The 23,704-nt window shown below is 43.7% G+C and overlaps 1 protein-coding gene and 1 non-coding gene across 2 annotated transcripts in view; both read right to left on the reverse strand.

Moving 5' to 3' along the window:
- The window catches only part of Zc3h12c (zinc finger CCCH-type containing 12C), a 38,079-nt gene extending 36,938 nt beyond the window's left edge, over nt 1–1,141 (reverse strand). The window contains exon 1 of the mRNA XM_090319560.1: nt 772–1,141. Within this exon, the coding sequence (XP_090175686.1) occupies nt 772–795 (24 nt within the window). The 5' untranslated portion in view covers nt 796–1,141. The remainder of the gene's footprint in view (nt 1–771) is intronic.
- A 21,127-nt stretch (nt 1,142–22,268) lies between these two features.
- LOC150045603 (U6 spliceosomal RNA) lies at nt 22,269–22,375 on the reverse strand. The gene has a single exon (XR_016532900.1). It is a non-coding gene; the product is annotated as a U6 spliceosomal RNA (small nuclear RNA).
- Between the last annotated feature and the right edge of the window lie 1,329 nt (nt 22,376–23,704).

A 23,704-nucleotide genomic window follows, 5' to 3' on the forward strand; every position in this document is an offset into this window, starting at 1 on the left:
AGTTAACGTGCAACGCCTCTCGGCAGCGAGTGAACCCGGCGCAGCGGCCCGAGCCGGGAGAGCACGCAGCGTGCACCGGGGACCTGGCCGGGGCCTGGGGGGTGCGCGGGGGACGGAGGTGGAGGGGTTCTGGTTAGCGCCGGCCGGGGATCCGAGAACCGGAGCGAATGGCCGGGGTTTGCAGCCGGGATGTGGGATGGCGCCTCACCCCCGGAGCGCCAAAGAGGCTCGGACCTGCAGAGGTTCCGTTTTCCATCGGGGCGCCCGCACCTCCATGTTATGGGCGTCCGTGTTTCCCCCTCCCCGGCGGCCGGGCGGGAAAAGAGACCGGTCGGTGTCCTAGGCCGCGGACACCGGCCTCCCCTCGTCCCCCAGGCCGGCGGGGACGGCGCTGCCCGCGGGGTCGATGCGCCGGGCTCGGCCGCTCCGCCACACCTGGGTGGCACGGAGCTTGGCCGCTCGACCTTCGGGGAGCCGGAGCCGACCCGCCAGGGCCTGGAGCGCCCGGTTCCCACCCGCCCGCCCGGGCGCGGCCTCCCCTGGTCCGGCTGGATCTCGACCCCCGGCCCTTCCCGAGGACGAACCTGGGGGCCGCTGCTCGGCATGGCCAGTCCCGCCAGGAAGCTCCGGCCGGCGGGCCGCGGGAGGTGACAAGGGGCGACAACGGCCACCTGGGTCCCCCGCGCCGCGCCCCCTCCCCGCGCCCCCCGGCTTGCACAACTCCCTCCTCCGGCGCGCGCGCGCACACACCCGGGCTGTTGCTCAACCTACTTGCAATGTCTTCTCCGCAGCCATCACGACATGCTCCGGACGCCGCCGCAGCCCCGGCGCCCTCGGGCAGGCGGCCGCCTCCCGTCCCGGCCCAGGGCCGCCGCGGCCACCGCTAGGGCGCGGGGCGAGCGGGAGGCGTCCCCATGCCGTCCGCCCCGCCAGCCGGGCCGCGCGAGCGCGCGCGCGCGCACCGGGAGCCCCGCCGGCTGGGTCTCTCCGCTCCTCCCCTTCCACACCCCGGGCGGGCGGCCGCGACCCCGGCTCCCCCAGCCGTCCTCCCGCAGCCCCGCGCCCGCTCGCTCGCTCGCTCGCACCCCGCACCACTTCCTCCTCCCCCGGTGCTCCGATCCTTCCCCGGCCTCGCCGCCGCCTCTGGAGCCAGCCGAGCTCGGCAAACCAGCACCTGCTGCTGGAGATCGCCGAGAACTGAAACAGGAAACCCCAGGCCGCGGGGAAAACCCGGGAGGCGTGGACAGGGGTGCGGGGAGCTGCTGCGACCTGTCCGTCCGTCCGTCCGCCTGTCTGTCTGTCTGTCTAGCGCTCTACCCCCCCACCCCCGGCCTGTTCCCTTCACCCACTCAGCCCAGGGGTCCAGATCGTCTCCCTCTGCTCTCCCCCCACCCCCCACCTCTTTCCCTAGCTTTGTCCCAGAGAGCCGCCCCTTCTCCAACTGGCAACAACTCGGATCCTGGCCTTAGGCACTTAGGGGAACGCAGGGCTGCCTTGCCAGGGCCTGTGCTAGGGTTGTTTACTAATGATCAATATTCCCACATAAAGGGGGAGAAAACAAACCACAACACCACACCCTGTCCAAGCAAGACCAATTAGGGAATTTAAACAAATGAAGCAGTTGGGGTTTCACCCAGGCAAAGGACTTTTCTTAACCAGGAAATTGGCAATCAGGGTAAAATCCGAATGGCCTGGAGGAGGCTGGGAAAATGTGGAGCTGGACACCTGAGGGCCAAGTGTGAAGAGCTCCCAGAGCGGAGTTCCAACTTCTGTGAACTGAACACACCCAGCACAATCGAGGCCAACGTTTCAGAAATGTTCCAATTCCTTTGATCCACTTGCCAACAGAAGTGTCGCTCCCAGCCCTGTGACACGATACCTCAGAGGCCAGAGCAAGAGGGGAGGATGCCCGATGGACCGATGGACCCGCCCCTGCCCGCGGCCCCCAGCCACCAGTGTGCTTTAAATGCTGGGGACTGAATGTCACCTTCCAGGTGAGCTGGGCATTCAAGTCTGGTTTCTCAATCAGTTGTAACATTGACCTGCAGTGACCCAGCTTGAATGTCACTGGAACTGACTTCATCATGACTTTGGTCCTAGTTTTCACCTTTTAACAGAATTGTTTCGTGTCTCTCCAGCTTGTTTTCAATGGGGCGCAGGCCTGGGCCATAGACCACTTAATGGTTGTGATACCAGTGATGTTTAATAGGACTCCAATTTAGTCTCCTTTAAAAACAAAATGTGACTTTAAGCCAGGCACTGGTGGCTCACACCTATAATCCTAGCTGCTGAGGAGGCCAGCATATGTCGGACCTTGGCTAGAAGCCAAGGCTTTGAAACTCCATCTCTAAAACATCAGCTAAAAGCCAGGCTGCAAGTGTGGCCCAAGAAGTGGAGCACCCAAAAGTGAACAAGAAGTCCCCAGTGCAAATCCCAGTTCTACTATGAAAGAAAGATGTGCCTTTTTGTTTCCATTGAGCAGCGCACATGCCCTCACCGCTCTGTCTATCGTCAATTGTTCTGCAGCTGTTGATGAAGACTGGCAACCTGCTCTCTGTATCAGGATCAGATTTCATTGGCAGGAAAGGTAATTTAGCTCTAGGAAAGCCAAGCCCAAAGAAGGGCAGGGGACCTAGAAAGAAAGTAACTGGCTGATGACAGTAAGTCAGAGCTTCTATGACATGATGGTAGTATTGCTGGAAGCCCCCCCCTCCCCGCTTGGTATAATACACTGCCCATAAAGTCTGCCTCTTGTTTTGTGTCCCACAATTAGCTTGGCTGAGTCTTATTCTATATTGATTAAGCATGACTAAAGATCAGAGCACACAGCGGGGTGCTGATGGCTCATACTTATAATCCTAGCTATTCAGGGGGCTGAGATCTGAGTATCATGGTTCAAAGCCAACCCAGGCAGGAAAGTCCATGAGACTCTTATTCCAATGAACCACCAGAAAAGCAGGAGTAGTGCTGTGGCTCAAAGTGGTAGAGCGCTAGCCTTGAGCAAAAGAGCTCAGGGACAGCACAAAAACCCTAAGTTGAAGTCCTACCACACACACACACACACACACACACACACACACACACACACAGGATACTTTGCTATATTCTTTGGAGCTAAAATGAGCAAAATTGTAATTACTGATACTAAGGATGACCAGATTCTGGGTAATATTCTAAGTTCTTAGAATGTGTGATTACATACAATGGTCACAAAACCCCTGGAAGGAAACAGCTTCTGCTAGTTCACATTTCATAAATGGGAAAAACTGAGGCCTGTGTTATAGCTGGTAAGTAACAGTGCAAACACTAAATTTTAGGCAGACTCCAGACTCATTATGCAAATAACACTGTAATCACCTGACTATTTAGTTGGGAAGAGAAAAGCCTGTGAAAGTTCAAAGAAAACTAAGACCAAGTGACAAATATATGTCATGAGTGTAATAAATTCTGTGGAATACCAGAAAACAGGAAATATTTCAAGTTGCAGTAGTTGGGAATGTTTTGAAAAGGTGGAATTTGAGCTGGATTGTGATGGATGAGTATTTGTTAAGTAGGAAATTTGGGGTGAGGAAAAGGCTAGATGTAAAATAAGAGTACAATGGATCAAGCCTGTAATCCTAGCTGTTCAAGAGACTGAGATCTGAGGATTTCAGTTTGAATCCACCCTGGGCAGGAAAATCTGTGAGAGTCTGGTCTCCAATTATCCACTAAAAATTGGATGTAGAGAGCTGTGGCTCATATGATAAAAAAGCCAGCTTTGAGGGAAAAAGCTGAGAAATAGCACCCAGGCCCCGAGTTTAAGCCCCAGTACTGACACAAATATAATTGTGTCTGTGTACACATTTGTGTGTGTGTGTGTGTGTGTGTGTGTGTGTGTGTGTGTGTGTGTGTGTGTGTCTATATGTGTGAGGTCAGGAGGGAGGTAGAGTTAGAGACAGAGATAGAGAAGACAGAGAAACAAAGAGAAATTTACCCAGTGTAAAACCTGAAACTGGCTGGAAAAAGGGGGAAATGGAGGGGCTAAAGGAAGTACTTGTAAGTGTTCAGAATTGTTTGACTTCAGGCATATATTTGAGGCAACATCAAGCTATGCAAGTGGAAATGATATAGTGTTATCTAGAAAAAGCAGAGCGTTTGGTAAATGAAGCCCTTAGCTGCTATAAAAGTCAGTCTGGAAATTTAACACGCTCATTCCTGTCAGCCAAAGTGGAAACAAAATTTATAAAAAAAAACTTGAATATAAAAATTAAAATATAGTGGGAGTGCTGGTGACTCATACTTGTAACTCTAGCTACTCAGGAGGCTGAGATGTGAGAACCACAGTTTGAAGCCAGCCTGGGCGGGAAAGTCTGTTTGACTCATATCTCCAGTTAACCACCTAAAACCGGTAATGGCACTGTGGCTTCAGGTGGTAGAGAACTAGCTTTTAGTGAAGGAGTTCAGGGTCAGTGCCCAAGACCCGAGTTCAAGCCCCATGACCAACGAAGAAAACATAATAATAAAATATGAAGACCAGATTTAAATAGTCAATGTAAAAATAAAGTGTTTCTATACTTGCAATGAGGCCTCAGGGAATTACCATATATATTACCTTCCTCTTCCCCTGCATTTGTATCAACTCAAGCTTAAAAGAGAATCTATAGAGAGGAATTTTCATCTGCTCGGAGAATATGGGGGGGGTGATGAGGAGGAGGTTAGGGACAACATAATGTGACCTCATTTTTCATTTTGAAATGGGAGAAATGGGGGACTTGATTGCTGATTGATCATCAAGCTTCATAAGAGGCATCAAACAAATAAAGCACCTTTCTGTCAGTTGTTCTGGATAGCAAACTGGTGTTTTCAGTTGTAAAACCCAGAAAGGAAACTGCAACTTGGAATTGCACTTGGAAATCAAGTGGTAGAGTCTTGGGACAAATACTATATAAGCATGAGTAGATGGAGGGATAACAGCCACTAGGGAAGACTTTCCACTTTCTACAATGTGGCTGCCAGGAAGATTAACAAACAGCTTGGATGCTCGTTGAAGCATAAAATGGAGAGTTTCAGAGAATCACCCTCCCTTCCCCTGGGATTGTCTTAGCTTACCTCTTGCCTTGCCTGCCATTATCTAAGATCTAAGTTACCCTGAGTATTAACGCTGGCCCACACCCGTGGAAAAATACTTGTAGAGGTTTCCTGATGGTGTGCCTTTGTGGAGCATGTTGCTAGGGACCATGTATGAATTCCACAGTTACATCTGGGTTTGCCAGAGAGATATTTTCCCCCTCAAATCTCATGCCTACCCCATTTCTGTCAGAACACTTACCTTGGTTAACACGAGGCCAGCGCTGGTCTCTGTGAGATCCTTTCACATCTCATTTCTTCTAGTTGAAGGGTTTCAGGCAGAGATAGCCAGATGGCCACCGTGATGTGTCTTCGATGTGTTTTAGAGATATTCTGGTTAATTCTGCTGATGTATAAAATGTCTAGCTTATTTATCAATGTTCATCTACCAAAACCCTTCACTTAAGCACATGTTAACATACAAGACAGACACAGAGAGACCGTGTCACGGCCGGAGCTGCTTACTAACGCTAAGTACTTAGGGAAGGAAACTGGAGGACACGAGATAGGCTCTGTTGACCAATCCCAGGGTTTCTTTCTTTTGATGGGAAACCACAAGACTCCATACCAGTGGCCTGACTCTTTTTTTCCACCAGCATTTGTGGGAGGCCATCAGATAAGGTCACCAGACACGGAGGTTTTCAGTCTGCTTGTGTCACATAGCCAGGGGCTAGATTTTCTACCTGAGCCCCATGGGGGTAACTGCGCTACTTTTACCACATTTGGTAAATATAGAAAAATTTGAGAATGAACACTTAATATTAAAAAAAGAAAAAGATATACATTTTAGCTGACAGTTTCCATCTTCACTAAGACCATATCTATCTGCCATTTCATTGCAGTTCACACTGCCTAGCATATTCATTCTCTCTCTCTCTCTCTCTCTCTCTCTCTCTCTCTCTCTCTGTGTGGGTCATGGGGCTTGAACTTGGCCTAGGTGCTGTCCTTGAGCTCTTCAGCTCAAGGCTACCGTACTAACCCCTGGGCCTGAGCCCTGTACCTGAGCTTTTCAGCTCAAGGCTACCACCCTACCCTTGAGCCAAGCCCTACTTCCCATTTTCTAGAGGTTAATTGGAGATAAGAGTCTCAGGTCCTTTTGTGCCTGAGCTGGCTTTGAACCTTGATCCTCAGATCTCAGCCTCCTGAGTAGCTAGGATTACAGGCAAGAGCCACCACACCCAGCCATATTCTCTTATTCTGTCTCCCCTTTCCCTCCCTTCCTCTCCCCCCTCCTCTCTCCTTTGTCATCTACTTTCTTCTTCTCTCTTCTCTTTTCTCTGTCTCTTCTCCTCTCTCCTGTCTCCTCTCTTCTCTTTGCTGAGGATTGAACCCCAGTCCTTCTTCATGTGACGAAATTTTGGTTTGAGGTGGGATTTCAAGTTTTTATTTATTAAAACCTCTATAAGGATCTACTGTTCTAAAAGGAAACTGAAGCCAGATTCAGGTAGTTCATGCCTATAATCTTAGCTACTCAAGAGATTTAGGTCTGGTTTGCGGCCAGTCCAGGTAGAAAAGTCTGTGAGACTCCATTCCAAAATAACTTGCAAAAAGCTAGTCTGGGGGCATGCTCAAGTGGCAAAGTGCCAGCTGAGCAAACAAGCTGAGTAAAGTTGAGGCCCCACCACCTCCTGCAGTTTAAGTCTTAGCAAGTGAAAGGGGGGGAGGAGGAGTAGGAGGAGGATGAGGAGGAAGAGGAGAAAAAGAGGAGGAAATAAAGAGAAAGAAAGGAGGGGAGAGAAGAAAACACTTAGAATTGTAGATGTATAAAACTGAGATAGTTGAAAACAGAATTATGAATGCAAATTATCAAGTTAGAGCCTATCTTCTGTTAAAAGGTCATATTGCAACAGCATTAACTGAAGCATTAGTCACAAAGGCAAAATATGTATGTTGTTCGTGGACTGCTACATAAACTATAATTTCTGTATTCATCAGAATGATATTCACCATTAGAATTGCTTTCTGTATTTACAATGAACTTGACAGTACATTATTGCTTGAAAAAGGAATGTTTACACTGTTAACCTTTGTATTAAAGACAATCTCTGCTTAAATAGATGTAGAATGTGAACACACAAGAAAATAGGTAAGCCAGGCACCAATGGCTCACAGCTGTAATCCTAGCTACTCAGGAGGCGGAGATCTGAGGATAGTGGTTCAAAGCCAGCCTGGGTACGAAAGTCTGTGAAAGTCTTACCTCCAATTAACCACCAGAAAACCAGAAGTGGAGCTATGGCTCAAGTGGTAGAGTGCTATCTGAAGAGCCTGGGAAAGTGCCCAACCAGAGTTCAAACCCTAAGACCAGACCAAAAAAAAAAGAGAAAAAGAAAAAGAAAACAAGTAATCCTGGTTGTCTGTGGGCAGAGGAGCTAGAAAATTGGGAAGGGAGTCTGGGAGAGAAATTCACTCATTATTCTCTTTTCTTTCATAGTTTAAAATTTTTAAATTATATTTGGATTCACTACTAAACAATACTTTTTGTTTCCATTTAATTTTATTTAATCATAGAAATGATTCCTATGTCCTACACTTTCGGTGGGCACATATGTTAGTCCAGCCGTGGTAGACATCAATATGAAGGTTTCTCAAAATCCTAAACATAGGGCCAAGAGTTTGGCCTAGTAGTAGAGTGCTTGCCTAGCATGCACGAAGACCCGGGTTTGACTCCTCAGTACCACATACGTAGCAAAAAGCCAGAAGTGGTGCTGTGGCTCAAGTGGTAGAGCCCTAACCTTGAGAAAAATCCAGGGACAGAGCTCAGGCCCTGAGCCCAAGCCCAGGACTGGCAAAAAAAAATCCTAAACATAGAAGAAATACATATATACATATTTGAATACATACGTGTGTGTGTGTGTGTGTGTGTGTGTGTGTGTATCTGAAGAACTGAGAGTCAGCATACAATGTATTTATAGAAGCAGCATTCTTTGACAAGCTATACTATCAGCTTACGCATCCATTAAGAGAATGAATGGATAAAGAAAATGTACACACAATGGAATATATTGATCAAGAAAGAAGGAAATCTTGTTACATGAAGATGAGTGGAAATAGAGGTCATCTCATCAAGTTCAGTGCAATACTGCCAAATGTTTTTTTCTTAGATTCAAAAATCTACTTCTTGGGGCTGGGAGTTTGGCCTAGTGGTTAAAGTGCTTGCCTAGCATGCATGAAGACCCGGGTTCGATTCCTCGGTACCACATACATAGACAAAAAAGCCGGAAATGGTGCTGAGGCTCAAGTGGTAGAGCTCTAGCCTTGAGAAAGTCCAAGGACAGTGCTCAGGCCCTGAGCTCAAGCCCAGGACTGCCAAAAAAAAAAAAAATCTACTTCTTTTTTTTGCTTTAAGACATCATAGAAGAGGGACTACTGAGGAAAAGGAAGGGGAACGAGCCAGAGAACAAGGCCCTCCTTCCCTCTGCTATAATAGGAAGGTTAATATGTTCAAAGTATATTATACACACATGAGCATGTCGTAATGCAGCCATTATTTTGTACAATAAATATACACTCATTAAAAAACAATTACACCTGGAGAAGAAGAAGTAATTCTTAGTATGGAGGGGAGGAAGCCATGGGTCCTGTGAGCGGCACATGTGGGTTTCGGGGCTTCCCCGTCAAGCACAGATCCCTGTGATATGAGGGGAGATCCCATAATTGCTCAAGGAATTCCCAGCTAGCATGAACAGGATTAGTCACTGTGGGTTTTTTTTAAAACAATCTAGTTGTCAAGGTTCTCAACTCAGATCACAGGAATGTTTTGAACAAGGGGAGAAGCATGCAGGGATGTTCTCCAGGGCAGACAGTCAGGATATGTATACAAACTGGACACACCACACAGACCAGCTGTAGACTTAGGCAGACAGAGCATGTGTGATTTCTGGTGATGACCCATCACTTCGGATTCTATTTGCTTGTTTCGTTGCTTGAAACAGTGGGTAAAAGGCATTAAGATAGTCAGGCTGGCTCTAGACAACTTGAACTTGTAACCTAGACATTCATCTGTTGGAAGGTAATAAAAACAGAAGGTGGAGAACTAAAATCAGTTAGGGTTCATGTCGGAAAGAGTAGGCAAGGGAGAGTTCAAATCTCAAAGGAACAGAGGAATTAGAAAAAGAAGCATGGGAGATCAAGACTAGGAATCAACTTCTGATCTGTTGTAGGAAGTTTTAGGGACTTGGTTATATGGAAGAAAGGAAGGAAGGAAGGAAGGAATGAACGAAGGAAGGAAGGAACGAAGGAAGGGAAAGGAAAGGGTAGGGAAGGGAAGGAAGGAAGGAAGGAAGGAAGGAAGGAAGGAAGGAAGGAAGGAAGGAAGGAAAGAGAGGAAAGAAGGAAGAAAGACTAAAGACCAACAGACCAGAAAACAAACCGGCACAAAACAATCTCATAAACAAAGAACAGATAGCGTGACAAGAAAAAAGAAAGGAGAGCCTGCAGGAAGGGAGAAGGGCTACAGTTTACAGGAAGTGCAAGATTATCAGCAGAGCAGACCAGTAGTTTGAGTCACTGCCACCGCTAGGGACTGGGGGTGGATTCGTTCACCTTGACTTAGAGTCTAGTTCAGCTTGAGAATCTAGGATAGAGAGAAGGTGAATAAGCTCAGTGGCTCAGGTCAGACAGGTACAGAAGCTACAATCAACATAGGCCTCTCCAAGTGCTGACTGTTGACCTTTGAGGATAAGTCAGCGTGGAACATGTACAGTCAGTTGTTTTTGTTAGAACACTTGAAATTCCAGGAGATATTCAGCCACAGGATGTCCAGATGTCAGAAAGGTGGACTCCAGCCAGATAGGAGATGATGTTAAACCCTTCTGTGTCAGTGCCATCAGCAAGTGCCACATGGCCTGGAAGATCACAGGGCAAGATGGGTGGTACTGATCTTTAAGAGGAGTTGTTTGTGTAGTGGCTGTTCTGTTCTGTGGTCTGGATAGGACACATGGGTTTAAACATACAGGCAAAGGTAAGTCAGGCTAAACGTTGGATATCATAGAACTATTTATCAATTCCTGTGTCGTACGGCCTTTCATTTGGGTGAGGTGGTTTAAGCCTATAATCCTGGCTACCTGGGAAGCGGAGATTGGGGCATGAAGGTTCAAGGCAGCCATAAAAGTTCACAAGACTCATCTTAACCAATGGCTGGGTATGCTGTTATGCACCTGTAAATCCACCTACAAGGACGGCACAATTGTTGAGCAGCTCAGACCAACCCAGGCATGAAGTGAGACCCTACATCATAAATAACCAGAACAAAAATGGGATGGAGGTCGGGCTCCACTGGTAGAGCACCTGCTTTGCAGAACCTGAAGTTCAGTTCCTAATAGTGGAATAGTCCTCACTTATTTTATTCTACTTATTTACCACAACTTCCCAGAGCTGACTTCCCAAGCTGAAGGTAGTTATGAATTTCTACAGTCTATTCTGCCATCCTTTTATTCTCTACTAGTCATATTGATCTTTATATACCTGCTGCTTCTCTCTAGAACATTCTTTTCTAAACCTCTACAAGGGTTTCTCCCTAATGTTCTTTAGTTTTCTACAGGGGTTCTACCTAATGTCACCTCATTAGAGAAGCTATCCTTTGACACTCTCTCTAGAATATCATCCTCTCTTTTAATATTTTGATCACGATCAATTCCTATAGTACTGACCTTTGTTTTTCTTTTTTATGCCAGGCCCAGGGCTTGAACTCAGGTCTTGGGCACTGTCCTAAGCTTCTTTTGCTCAGAGCCAGAACTCTACTAGTTGAATCCTAGCTCTTCTTCTGGCTCTTTGGTGGTTAATTGGAGATGAGTCTCCTAGACTTTCCTGCCTGGGCTGGCTTCAAACGGTGCCCCTCAGATCACAGCTTCCTAAGTAGTTATGACTTCAAGTATGAGCCACCCACGCTCTGCTTAATCCTGCCTATCAAAACAAACCCATACATATATAGGAGGGGGTTGGGTTTAACATGTAATGTAACACCAAGTGAACCTTCCAACTCACAAGATGAGCATGGTTTAGAAATGGAATGAAGAACAGAACGTAAGAATGGAAGTCTATCTTCATAATGAAATGATTTTTACAGGCAACATAATTAGAAATAGATTCACCTGAAGATGAACATAAAAGGAAGTTTATTTGGATAAAGGAAGAAGAAAACCATGATATCACTGTGGGGCATATCACAGGAAACCTGGACAGATGTCAATACATAGCAAATAGACACAGAAATGGGACACATGGATAAGAGAAATCTTGGGCTATTCAGGTGTCACTACCCATCATGCTCAGATTATCATCCAATAAGTCCTAGTGTATCCTGTGGACTCGGGTTCCCTTTGGATTCTGTGCTTTGTTTGTTTTCTCTTTCTTCTGCCTTCTCCAAAGAGTGTCTCTCTGGCCCACTACCTTTTTGGCTTTAAACCCAAGCCCTATGTTTTCTCACCCATTCATTGATATTAGTTATTATTACTTGTACTCGGATATGTGGTTGCCAGATCATCTCTGTAGCCAGAGTACCTGACACTAGATAGGTTTACAATAAAGACATCTTTTGTTTATTCATGATGAAGAAGTGGCTTATTAGGTGCCAACTGTGTGCCAGCCGTTGTTATAGATGTTGGAAAAGTTCCCTGCCCCAATACGGCTCAGGTTAGGTTCCCCTCATGTGCTGTTCGAGAAACACATAAAATGCAAAATAAAGAAACAAGCCAAGTAATTTCACCTAACAGTAAACACTGAGGAAATCAAGTGGAGTCCGAGCAGGCCCCAGGCCTGCTTGTGGGTGGTGGAAAGAAAAGGCCTCTGTTGAGCCCATTTGAGCTGAAAGGATGTTAAGGAGTTCATTAATAGGCAAAGCACAAAAGCAAGCGTAGGAGGCTGCAGGTGGGAGGGGGGGGAGGGAGAGAGAGAGACAGAGAGAGAGAGAGAGAGAGAAGGGGCGCTTCCAATAGGAAAAGGAAGAACAGTGTACCCCAGGATGGATGGTGGTGGGGAAAGGAAAGGTGTCCCTTTACAGGGGTCATTGGCTTATCTGCCATCTTCCCATCTGAGCAGTCTCCCTTGCTGGCTCTTGTGGTCATCAGGCCTTTTTTATTTTGTCTGTTGTAGGGCTTGAACTAAGGCCTAGGCTCTATTGCCAAGCCCTTTTCTCTCAAGGCTAGCCCTCCTCTACCACTTTGAGCCACAGGGCCACTTTCGGCTAATTGAAGCTAAGGGGCTTTTCTGCCCAGGCTGGCTTTGAACTGTGATCCTCAGATTTCAGCCTCCTGAGTAGTTCGGATTACAGGCGTGATCCATCAGCACCCAGCTATCTCATTTGATCGTTTAACCCTTTTTCTGCTCTTGGTAAAGTGTACTGATCTAAGTAATGATGCCATGCTTCTGTCTACTTCAGGAATATTACAGAGGTGAGCCGTCCTCTTAGCAACACTTTTCCTCTAATAATTTTGTGAATTCAACCAAGCATCTCCTTCCATTCTAGATCCTTCTGTGCTCTCATCTATTTGGGTTAGCTGTGTCTCTACTAAACTCTCAGAGTCCCAGAGTGCAAGAGAGTTGAATCCTTTCTCCCATATGAGACAATGTTGCCAGGACTGCATACTGCCACCCATAAACCTGTTGGGAGAATCGCATGGGTACTGCCCACAAGGAAACCTGTGGAAAATACTCAGTAAGCGTTAGGTTTACTTATGCAATCTCTGGCTCTGAGAAGCTATGGTTAAACAAGGGAGCTAAAGCTCTAGTAAATCAGTAAGGTAGAGAAAACAATTTGCATATCCTTTCTACAGTTTTAACTATGTTGCTCATTTTTATCCCTTCCCGTGTAGTACTTGCCACAAATATATATCTATGTAATATATATTAATTCCATTAACATAATACATAATATATAATGTATTAACAATATATTAATTATATTATAATATGTAATATAATAATTATATAATGTATATTAATATATTAATGGTAATATGGAAAAGATAATGATGATGGTGACATCATATGTGAAAAAATGACATTTTTAGTGTTAGATATATTGAACTGAAAGTTCAATTAGAGATGACCAGGAGGCTAGACAAATAGCAATACAATCTGACCTATATTTTAGCCATTATGTTTTGTTCTTCCTGTCCCTCACTCTGCATCTAAAGTTGTGGATCTTACTGGCCCTTCCTTATCACATGTTTTCATTCCTGTGCAGAATACAGACACACTTCTGTGACCGTGTCCTCCATGTTAAGCAATGTATGACTGTAGTTTTTTTCCTCTGAAGAAATAATCATTTATGTTAAAAAATGGAAGTTACTAGAATTAAAAATCAAGATAGAGTTTTGATTGCCTCAATTTAATTGTTAATATTTCTAATAACTACTCATTAAAAGAATATATAGACTAGAAGAAAAGTTTAGGTTGTTAAAAGACATGTTTCCCGCTTAAAATATGCTAAGACTCACTAGCTTGGCACTGGTGGCTCACACCCATAATCCTGGCAAGATCCTGGATCCTGAAATCCAATCCCCTGAGACCTGATGATTGACATTTAAAGCTCACCTAGGCAGGAAAGTGTGTGAGACTGTTATCTTCAATTAACCACCCAAAAAGCTAGAAGTGGAGCTGTGACTCAAGTGGTAGAGTACCAGCCTTGGGCAAAGAAGCTCAGGGATGGCACCCTAAATTTAAGCCTCAGGAGTGGCATGAAAAAAAAATACGAAGATGAGGTAGCATGGAGTGGTACATCCTCATCAAATAGGGAAGGAATCAAGCACGGAACATTGTGTTTATGATTAGATTTAAATTATTTTTTCTAACTAGATTTCTGACAATATACACATGTAGTATAGAAAGAACTTTTGAATCCTTTTTATGATTCAGCATGTAGACTGTAAGAAGCTCTAGCACATCATCTAATAGTCATTTCACAATTGATTAGTAATGCTTATCATGACATAGGTGGGGGCCACATATAAAATTACCTAGTATCTACCATCTGTCTTCTCTCCCACCTTCCGATAGAGCTAAAGAGGAAGGTAGGACATTTATAAACCAGCCTAGGAATGAGACCATCTTCAAAAGCCTGGGAGACCTATCCAGATGTCTTCGGCTGTTCCATTCCGAGGCCCTATTTGTAAAGCCCTGATAATTGAAGGGAAGATTGGTCTTTCCTCCATGCTTACTCAGACTTTGTCTTTCCTATGAGTCATGACTGTTTTCCAGCAAGATGCTGCCGCCAGCCCCGCTCTCAATATGTCATTTCATTCATTTGGAAACTGCTTTGCATCTCATCCTCAATGCCAGCAAAGCCAGCTCTGCTGGACTAAAATGCAGACATGCTTGCAGACAGTGTAAAGGCTGCAGGTCTCTGAGAAAAAGTCACTGAAGAGAGAGGGTAAAGGCCTTGTGGCTGGAGGAGAGGGGCTTATCACCTCTAAGGCAAGAAAGCCTTGGCAAGAAAACAGGCCTTTGTGTGTGTGACTTTAAGAAGAAGCTCATGAGTCCTGGATGTGACAAGTGTTTTCATTCCCAACTCTAGAATGACATGGGCAACATTTATGTAGGCAAAGCACTTAGAACAAACACCCTTGTCATTAAAGCTGGCTAAGCTTTTTACATACAAGATGCCAAGCAATCTGTAAGAGAAGAAACTAGGTGAAGGAATGAGGTCCAGAGATATTAAGGAACTTGCTCAGGGTTACCTAGCTAGTTCATGTAGAATATAAACTGTGCATCATGCACGTGTGTGTGTGTGTGTGTGTGTGTGTGTGTGTGTGTGTGTGTGTTTTGCTGGGATTTGAACTCAGCAGGGCCCTTTTATTTGCTAGGCAAGGATTCTATCACTTGAGCCTTTTCTGTTTAATTTTTTTTTTCAGATGGGGTCTCAGGCTTTTGTCCAGGGCCAGACTCCTATCTCTGTCTCCATGTGCATGGGATACAGGCATCAGCCACCATACCTAGCCTTCCAGCTTCGTTCTGCTTGACAACCAATGTGTTTAACCTTTACCAATAAAATCAAATTAACAACTAGAATTATATTACTAGATGACACTTAGAAAGGAAAAAGAAGGAATGAATGAGACCTACCCCGGGGTGAGGTTCAGCTAAAGGAGAGCCTTCCTGCTGTACAATACTATGAGTCACTCAGAGGATGGCCGGAAGCCATTTAAAAGTCTGAGGGATTCTGTTGACTGTTGCATTTTTCTGGGCATTCATACTCCCCCCCCCCCCCCGACAAATTGCCTCACTAGATAAATAAACTTACATGTGTAGGAATGCTGAGGCTGTGATCATGAAGAGGAAAGGAAAGGGGGACCAGAGAGGCTGGAAGAGGTAGATATCTCTTCCAAGTACATCATACACACATACAAAAATTTCAAGGAAACCCATTCTTTTATAAGATAAGAGTCATGATGTGTTAATGCTTAGATCAGTAAGCATCGCAGTGCCTTAGAAGATGGTCAATAAGGGCTCTACTTGCAGAGATCTGCAATAGAGCAAAATCTTGATACATAAGGCCAGATAATGTGAAGCTAATTGAAAGGACCTCCAGGATATTGAAACAAAAGCCATATAATGAATGATTGTTGTCCTTAATGTACTATGTTGTCTCTCATCTCCTTTGCTGTCCTTTGGTTATCTCATATTGGTATAGTATCTCACTTTGTTATCTGATATATTGAATTTATTTGTATTTGGATATTTGAAATTTGATAGGGAAGGGGGGAAAACCAAGACGGGTGGGGGAGTGGGGGGGGGAGGGAAATGGGTACCAAGACATGTGAAAGGGTATCAATGTATGTGAATTAATGCACCTTCTATCTGGCAAATATCATGTAACCCTTTTACTAATGACAATAAAAAAAAGAAGATGGTCAATAAATGTTTTGTTAATCAAAGAAGTTGGAGATCACGCAGGATGTTATGCCTACAAGGCGCAGGGTTGTTTTTTTTTTTTAAAGAATTTATTAGCATTGATTTTTACATCATATTTCAAATGACGTGTTTAACAAAAAGTATTCAAGAAGGGAATCTCCATATACAATACCAGCACTTAGTTTTTAGAACATAATCAAAATTAGGCTAAGGGTTTGTAGAACATAGATACATATTAATCTATGTAATAAAACATTATATCTATAGAGTCATTAGTTTTTATGTCTATGTAGTTGTGTTTATATTTCCAATACCATGTCCATAGCATTGGGTAGGCAAATATTGAGTCCTTGCTCTTGTACTCTTTGGATCTAATAGCCACATATTAAGGATACCATGCGCCTTTTGATCCTTAGGTCTTGACTTGTCTCACTCCACATGATTTGCTCTAAATTCATCCACTTCCCTGCGAATGCCATTATTTTATCTTGTCTGTTGGCTATGTAGAATTCCATTGTGTATATATACCACATTTTCTGTATCCATTCATCTGCAGTAGGGCATCTGGATTGTTTCCATCGCCTGGCTATTGTGAATAGTGCAGAGATGAACATAGCTGAGCAGGTGTCCTTATCATATCTTGGGTTATGATGTTCAGGGTAGATGCCCAGGAGTGGTATGGTGGGATCGTAGGGAAGGTCAATTTTCAGTTCTTTAAGAAACCTTCACACTGCTTTCCAGAGTGGCTGAATTAGTTTACAATCCCACCAGCAGTGTAGTAGGGTTCCTTTTTCTCCACAACCCCGCCAGCATCTGTCATTGACTGAGTTCAAAATCTTGGCCATTCTTTTTGGGGTAAGGTGGTATCTTAGGGTTGTTTTTATTTACATTTCCTTTATGACCATGGATGATGAACATTTCTCATATGCTTTTCTGCCATTTTAATCTCTTCTTCTGATAAGTCTCTCTTTAGTTCCCTTGCCCATTTAGAGATTGGTTTGCTGGGTTTGGGGGGGGGAATTAGTTTCTTGAGTTCCTTATACATACTGGATATTAACCATTTGTCTGATGTATTATTGGTAAATATCTTTTTCCAGTTGGTTGGCTGTCTCTCTATTTTTGTGACTATGCTTTTATCTGTGCAGAAACTTTTTATTTTTAGGTAGTCCCATTTATCGAATCTCTCTCCAATCTGTTGTGACCCTGGGATTCTGTTCAGGAATCTTTTGCCAAGGTACAGGTTTTATACAAACAATTAATGCCTTTCAGATTAGAATAACAATAATTTTAGATGCATAATCTTATAAAGGGGGGTTTTAAAAGGATGGATCCTACAAGACAAGCTAATTCTATAAAATTAGTTCTATAAAGTGAATTAACCCATATGGATTCCAGGAGTCCTAGGAGACTCTAGTTAGTATAACTCAGGGAATTTTATAATTTTTAACAATGGATTTGCATTTGACTATATTTATATCTCTATGTATCTATGTATCTATCTATGTATCTATGTATCTATCTATGTATCTATCTATGTATCTATCTATCTATCTATCTATCTATATGTTTATATTCAGGTCTAGCTTAAAATCCACTTACTATGCAAACAGAAACACAGTGTGCTAAGTGCCATGATGAGTAAGACATGGTTCTGACTCTTGGAGCTTCATTCTAGTGAGGTAGAGAGAATATGAATTAACAAGCCAATGTCATGGTCAATGGCAAAGTGCTCACCATTCATTAGAACCTCTTCTAAGCATCTCATGGGATTTTAACCATCATACAGAATAGAGACTAGAAATAAAACCTGGAAAGGTTACATAAATCCCTCAAGGGGATAAAAAAGAAGGCCTGGACAGGCTGGTTAGCACTCAATAGTAAGAAAGGGCGGTGATAGACAAATGATCTGGAAATGTCTTGATGGAGTGTTTATAGGAACAGAGGTAGAAGAAGGATAAGTCGGTGGGTTTCTAGGATGAAGGGGTAGGGATAGGGAGAATATTGAAAGGGATACCACATTCATAAACGGCTTTGTGAAACGGCAAAAAAGGAGAGTACATACAATTTCTCAGGCTAGTCAAATCTTTCCTAGTTCTGTTTTCTTTTTTGCTTCCTTTCAACAAAAAAGGATACTCGTTAAAATTTATAGAAGGGTGGCTGATGGGCAAATAGTAAACAAAAATAGCAAATTCCTTGTGATTTCAGGTTTTGTGGATGAACCTCCCATCTGACAATCAATTCAAGTAGAGAGCATGGTACCTAAGAAGACCAGAGAAATTACATATCATAAAAGATCATAAAGAAATTTGTGGGTTTTTTTGTCAGTCGTGGGCTTGAACTCAGGGCCAAGGCAGTATCCCTGAGCTTTTTTGCTCACAGTTAGCCCTCTATCATGTTGAGCCTCAGCCCCACTTCTGGTTTTCTGGTGGTTAGTTGGAGATAGAGTCTCACAGACTTTGCTGTCCAGGTTGGCTTTGAATCGTGCTCCTTAGATCTCAGCCTCCAGAGTAGCTAGGATGAGAGGCATGAGCCACCAGCTGCAGGCACAAAAACTCATTCTAAATAACACCTTTCTCAGTGAGGCTTTGATGGGAACTGGGTAGGAGCTTGGTAATGCTGAGATAGCCTCTGTGTCCAGGGTCTCATGTGTCAGTGGTCTCTGTGGCTGGGGAAGATTGAGGCTTACTTTAAAAATAAAAATAGCAGTGGTCACACTGTCATCCTATTATTGATGCCATCCTGTTATTGATTTTAGTTGGGCCATCCTCTCCAGGATGCCATCATAGCTCCTGCGCACAGCATCGAGATGTAGAAGGTGAACTCTGTGGACTTTCTAGAATTAAAAAGAAAAAAAAAACCCAGTAGCATCATGAAAAGCTTCCAGATATCAAAATTTCTATCAATTCTCTGCTATACAACACAAAAAGAATCTTTTTTTTACCCTTTCTTAGAACAGAAAATGAAAGCCCGACACAGCATGAACTCCTGCGTAGCTGTCGAATAACGGCGAGCCACTGACACCATCTCTTCCTAGCCATTGTTCTGCCCATGGCCAGAGGAATTATTTGCACACAGCACTGCACCACAGCCTGGGTCACCAGACACAATTTTTCCTCTTGTTCTAACTTATACACTACCTGGAGATCATGGTTTCTTTTCTTCCAGCTCATAGTTTGTGTTTGAAAATGATACTGAAGCAAAAGCACCAGCCACTCTAGACTACAAGTGTGAGGAAGACTAGCAACATCCTTAACCCAGGGACTAAGTTGATAAACATCAGGACCACATCTGGGAGAGATGTGGAGTTGCAGGTGGAGAGAACCATAGTCAGAGATCGGGCCAGAACCAACCAAGAATGTTGGGGTGGAATCTAGGGGGCACCAAATGGCTGGAATAAATTCCAGGAGACAAGTCAGTACCTGACTTTTGTATGTGCCTGGTTGGTAGAATTATGGATTTTCTATCCAACAGGAACATATGGGCAAAATGAGTTCACTGGAAGCAGCCAGAATGCCGCAAGGCCAGAGGCAGGAGACTTGTGAAAGCATGGTTACCATCAAGAAATGTAAAAAAAAAAATTCAAATTGTAGACAGAGCTAATGGAGGGAGAGATGGATTTTAGATCTTTTCTTTTCTTGGGATATGCTCTCGGATCTGTTTACTTGGAAAATGTGCTTCTAGATTTAAAAAAAAATCTAATGGACCATAAGGGATTATTTTATGTTCAAGTTGGAAGTTTAGTTTGGAGGATTCAAAGACAATACTTTTAACTTGGACATAATTAAAAATCCAGACACTGTCTTTCTGGCAATAGGCTCAAGGGCCAAATACTCACAGATACTCTGCTCTGGTTCATAGCAAAACTATATTCATAGCATGTCAGATATAAAATATATAGATCCTCACTATCCTTGGTAAGGGATAGCCTCAGATCATGTAAGGGAATTCTAGAGTATAAATGTATCCACATGCTCCCATCTTAGTTTTATGTAAATACCCAGGGCCTATATATTAAGCTCCTGCAGGTTGGCTCAGAGCCACTTCCTGCCTCAGGAAGGAAAGGACAAGGACTGGGCATGACAAGCTTTGTATAGTTGTAATGAAGATGGCTGCTCTGCCCTCCACTTCCTGAGGAAGTTCCTGGGAGCTACTGTCATCTTCCAAAATGCAGGGATGAGCCGGGCTTCGAGTAGTTTTACACATGTCCTGATGCGAGGCTCAGGTTATCTGACTAGGAGCAAATGTCTTGTGGAGTGACTCAAACCTCTAGAGCAGAGATCTTTCTTCTGCAATGTCCTCTTTTGCAAGAAAGTGCCCGTGGCAGCTTTGGAGGGCAGCCCAGTGCACCACACAGTACTTCTGGTGAGGGTTCTTTGGGACATGACTCAGGCTTTGCTTCCCCAGGTAAGTCTTCCTCTGTCCTATGCTCTTTTCCTCATCTTCACTTTCTGGTCTTCCCAATCTCTTGCAGATAATGGTGTGCTGGGCTCCCTTCTAGAGCGAGCTCCCTGTGTTCCTCACTGAAGGCATATGAGTCAGCTTCCTGTTATTAAGACCTGAAGTTATTAACTTAGGAAGAGAAAGGTTTATTTTAGCTTCAGATCAGGAGGTTCCAGTCTAAGACTGAGTGGTCCCGTGTTTTGGCTTCGGAAGAAATGGCATATGGTAGTGCAAGCATGTGGTAGAGCAAACCCCTAATTGCTCAGGCTAGGAAGCTGAGCCAGAGAGGGAGAGAAAGAACCTGAGCACAGTAGTCATTTTCAGGGCACCACCCCTCCCCAACATGGCCTAAGAAACTTCCACCTGCCCAAACCTCCTAATTATTCCACCACTTCCCATTAGTGCCACCCTGGGGAACAAACTTTTTTTTTCATATATTTTTATTGTAATTAATAGAAGGGTTACATTATATTCACCAGATAGAAGGTGCATTACTTCACATACATTGATACTCTTTCTCATGTCTTGGTCCCCATTTCCCTCCCCCCACCCCCGCCCCTCATCTTGTTTTCCTCCCTTCCCTATCTGACTTCAAATAACCAAATATGCATATATACAATGTATCAGATAACCAGGTGAAATACTATAGCAATATGAGATAACCAAGGACAGCAAAAGAGATGAGAGATAACATAGTACATTAAGGACAACAATCACTCATTCTATGGCTTTTGTTTCTATACCCTAGAGGTCCTTTCACTTAGTATCATTCTATATGGCCTTATGTATCTAGGTTTTGTTCTACTGTAAATCTCTGCTAGGAGAGCCCAAGGTTTCTACTGATTATGACAAATGAGGGAAACCACTGAGCCTGTGGGACCAAACTTTTAACACATGGATCTTTGAGGAAAATGCATCTAAATCACAGCAGAAAGATAGCTTACCCTAAGTCCTATATCCTCCTTCCAGGACTATCTAGCTTCCACTCTTTTGGTCCCTTCCTGGTCTAAGGTGTCTGCATTAAATTGTTACCCAATCCTGGGTGTGTCTTCACAATACAATCTTGGCTCTGAACCAGGCCAGGAGCTCACAGCTTCAGTTCTTTATGACAAGAGTCCCACAGTCAGTGGTATAGTAGGGATTAAATGGGTCTATGACAAAGCTTACACGGGACACCAAGAAATTGTTTTACCCAGCTGGTAAAATCTCACCTGGAGAGAAGTCTAAGTATGTTTTCTTGTCATGGAAATGTAGGTTGAGAGTTGTTTTTCTTGCCCATGGAGAGGATTAGAAACCCCTGGGAATTCCAGATTCCCAATGTTTTGAGATATGAAGCAGAGAATACAGAGCTGGAGCTCCACGTGATACTAGGATGTCCCTATGGTTATACTGCTTTTCTTGTAACAGTGTTCTAGACCAGCCGACATGCATAACCTGCACACGTTTTTACTTGGTGCTATTTCGCTTCTAATGCCATGACCTAAATGTAAATGACTTCCAGTAAAAAAGAGCTGTTGATTTGCCTGATTAAAATCTCAACAGCACTTGGAGAATTGACTCGCAGTGTTCATTCTTCATGGAAATTCAGCCAAATCATGTCATTTTGGTTTGTACATGTTGCATTCAGATGGCTTTACATATGCTGTATGTGTAAACATGTTCCTGGGTCTTTTTTTTTCTCCTATATATTTTATTAACTTCTTTTTTATTATATTTTTATTGTAATTAATAAAAGGGTTACATATTTGCCAGGTAGAAGGTGCATTAATTCACATACATTGATACCCTTTCTTATGTCTTGGTACCCATTACCCTCCCCCCCCCGCCCCCCCTCCCCGTCTTGGTTTTCCCCCCTACCCTATCAAATTTCAAATTAAAATATGGAACGCTTCACGAATTTGCGTGTCATCCTTGTGCAGGGGCCATGCTAATCTTCTCTGTATCGTTCCAATTTTAGTATATGTGCTGCCGAAGCGAGCACTGTTTCTGGGTCTTTTTATTTATTCATTTTTTCTGGAACCAGATCTATAGACTTTAGGTGTATTACTGTTTTCATGACATTCACCCCTTCCTTCCTTCCTTCCTTCCTTCCTTCCTTCCTTCCTTCCTTCCTTCCTTCCTTCCTCTGCCCTCACTGTGCCGGTATTGGGGTTTGATTGAGCTCAAGGGCCTGGGTACTATCCCTTAGCTTTTTTGCTCCATCACAGCTCCACTTTATGCTTATTTTCTGATTAATTGGGGATAAAGAGTCTTACAGACTTTGCTGGCCAGGCTAATCTAGAACCTCAATACTCAGATCTCAACCTCACGAGTAGATAATATAGGTATGAGCTACTGGCATCTGGCTTCCTGGGACTCTTAAAAGATACATGTATGAAGGGCTGTTTTCTCTTGCCTCCTACTTCATTGAAACAATGAAACTCACAGGAGCACAACAGGGCAAGCTTCCAACACCTCACTGGCTCACTTACATCAGTCTCTGATTATGAATTCTGCCTGTCCACAGGCCCATTGTTGAGCACCTCAGATGCTTCGCTCTTCATTGGTTACTAGAACCCAAATGTCCCAAGTGTGTTCCTAACTCATGCTGGCACCTTGGGTTTTCTCTTCCCTGGTGCCTTAACTCTTTTAGGCCTTAGCTCCAATATGACTTTCTCAAGTGAGGTTTACATTGGCTACAGTGTCTAAAATTATACTCCCAATCTTTGCTGTCTATGCCTATTTGCATTTTGCATAGTCTATATATAACATCCTATGTAATCTATACTATTCATGTATTTTATTGTCATGTTTTCCTCTACTAGAGTTGGAGGGGAGGCTATATGCCCAAGGCTTGGTAAAAAGTTTGACACATAGTAGCTTCATAGTTAATATTTGTCTTATGTATGAATGAATGAATGTGAGTACAGTATTATTGACTTGTCTCTTTCCAAAGACTAAAATACTGACTGGATCTATAATAGTTTGCCATATGAACTGAGAAATGAATCAAGCCAGACACTAAAAATTAAGGAAAATTGTTCAGTACTATTTCACAGCACTGAGCCAGTCAATAATCCCCAACTACTTCAGAGTTGGTTTTCCAAGAGCACTTGCTTTTTCCTTGCATTTGGCTATGAATTAATTTTAGTTGGAAACATAATTTATAGTCTTTAGCCTTAGTAGTCTTCAAATGTCTGCATATAATCGGGTAAGCATTGAGAAGAGGAGAAAGAATAAGCTATGCAGAGATTACAACTGCCGGGTTAGTAACTGTGCCGGTGGTCACATCTACAAGTTAACTTGTTCATTCAAGAAATAGTCATAAACT

Source organism: Megascapheus bottae, chromosome 27 (genome assembly GCF_031878675.1).
Source record: "Megascapheus bottae isolate mThoBot1 chromosome 27, mThoBot2.hap1, whole genome shotgun sequence".
Classification (NCBI taxonomy): domain Eukaryota; kingdom Metazoa; phylum Chordata; class Mammalia; order Rodentia; family Geomyidae; genus Megascapheus; species Megascapheus bottae.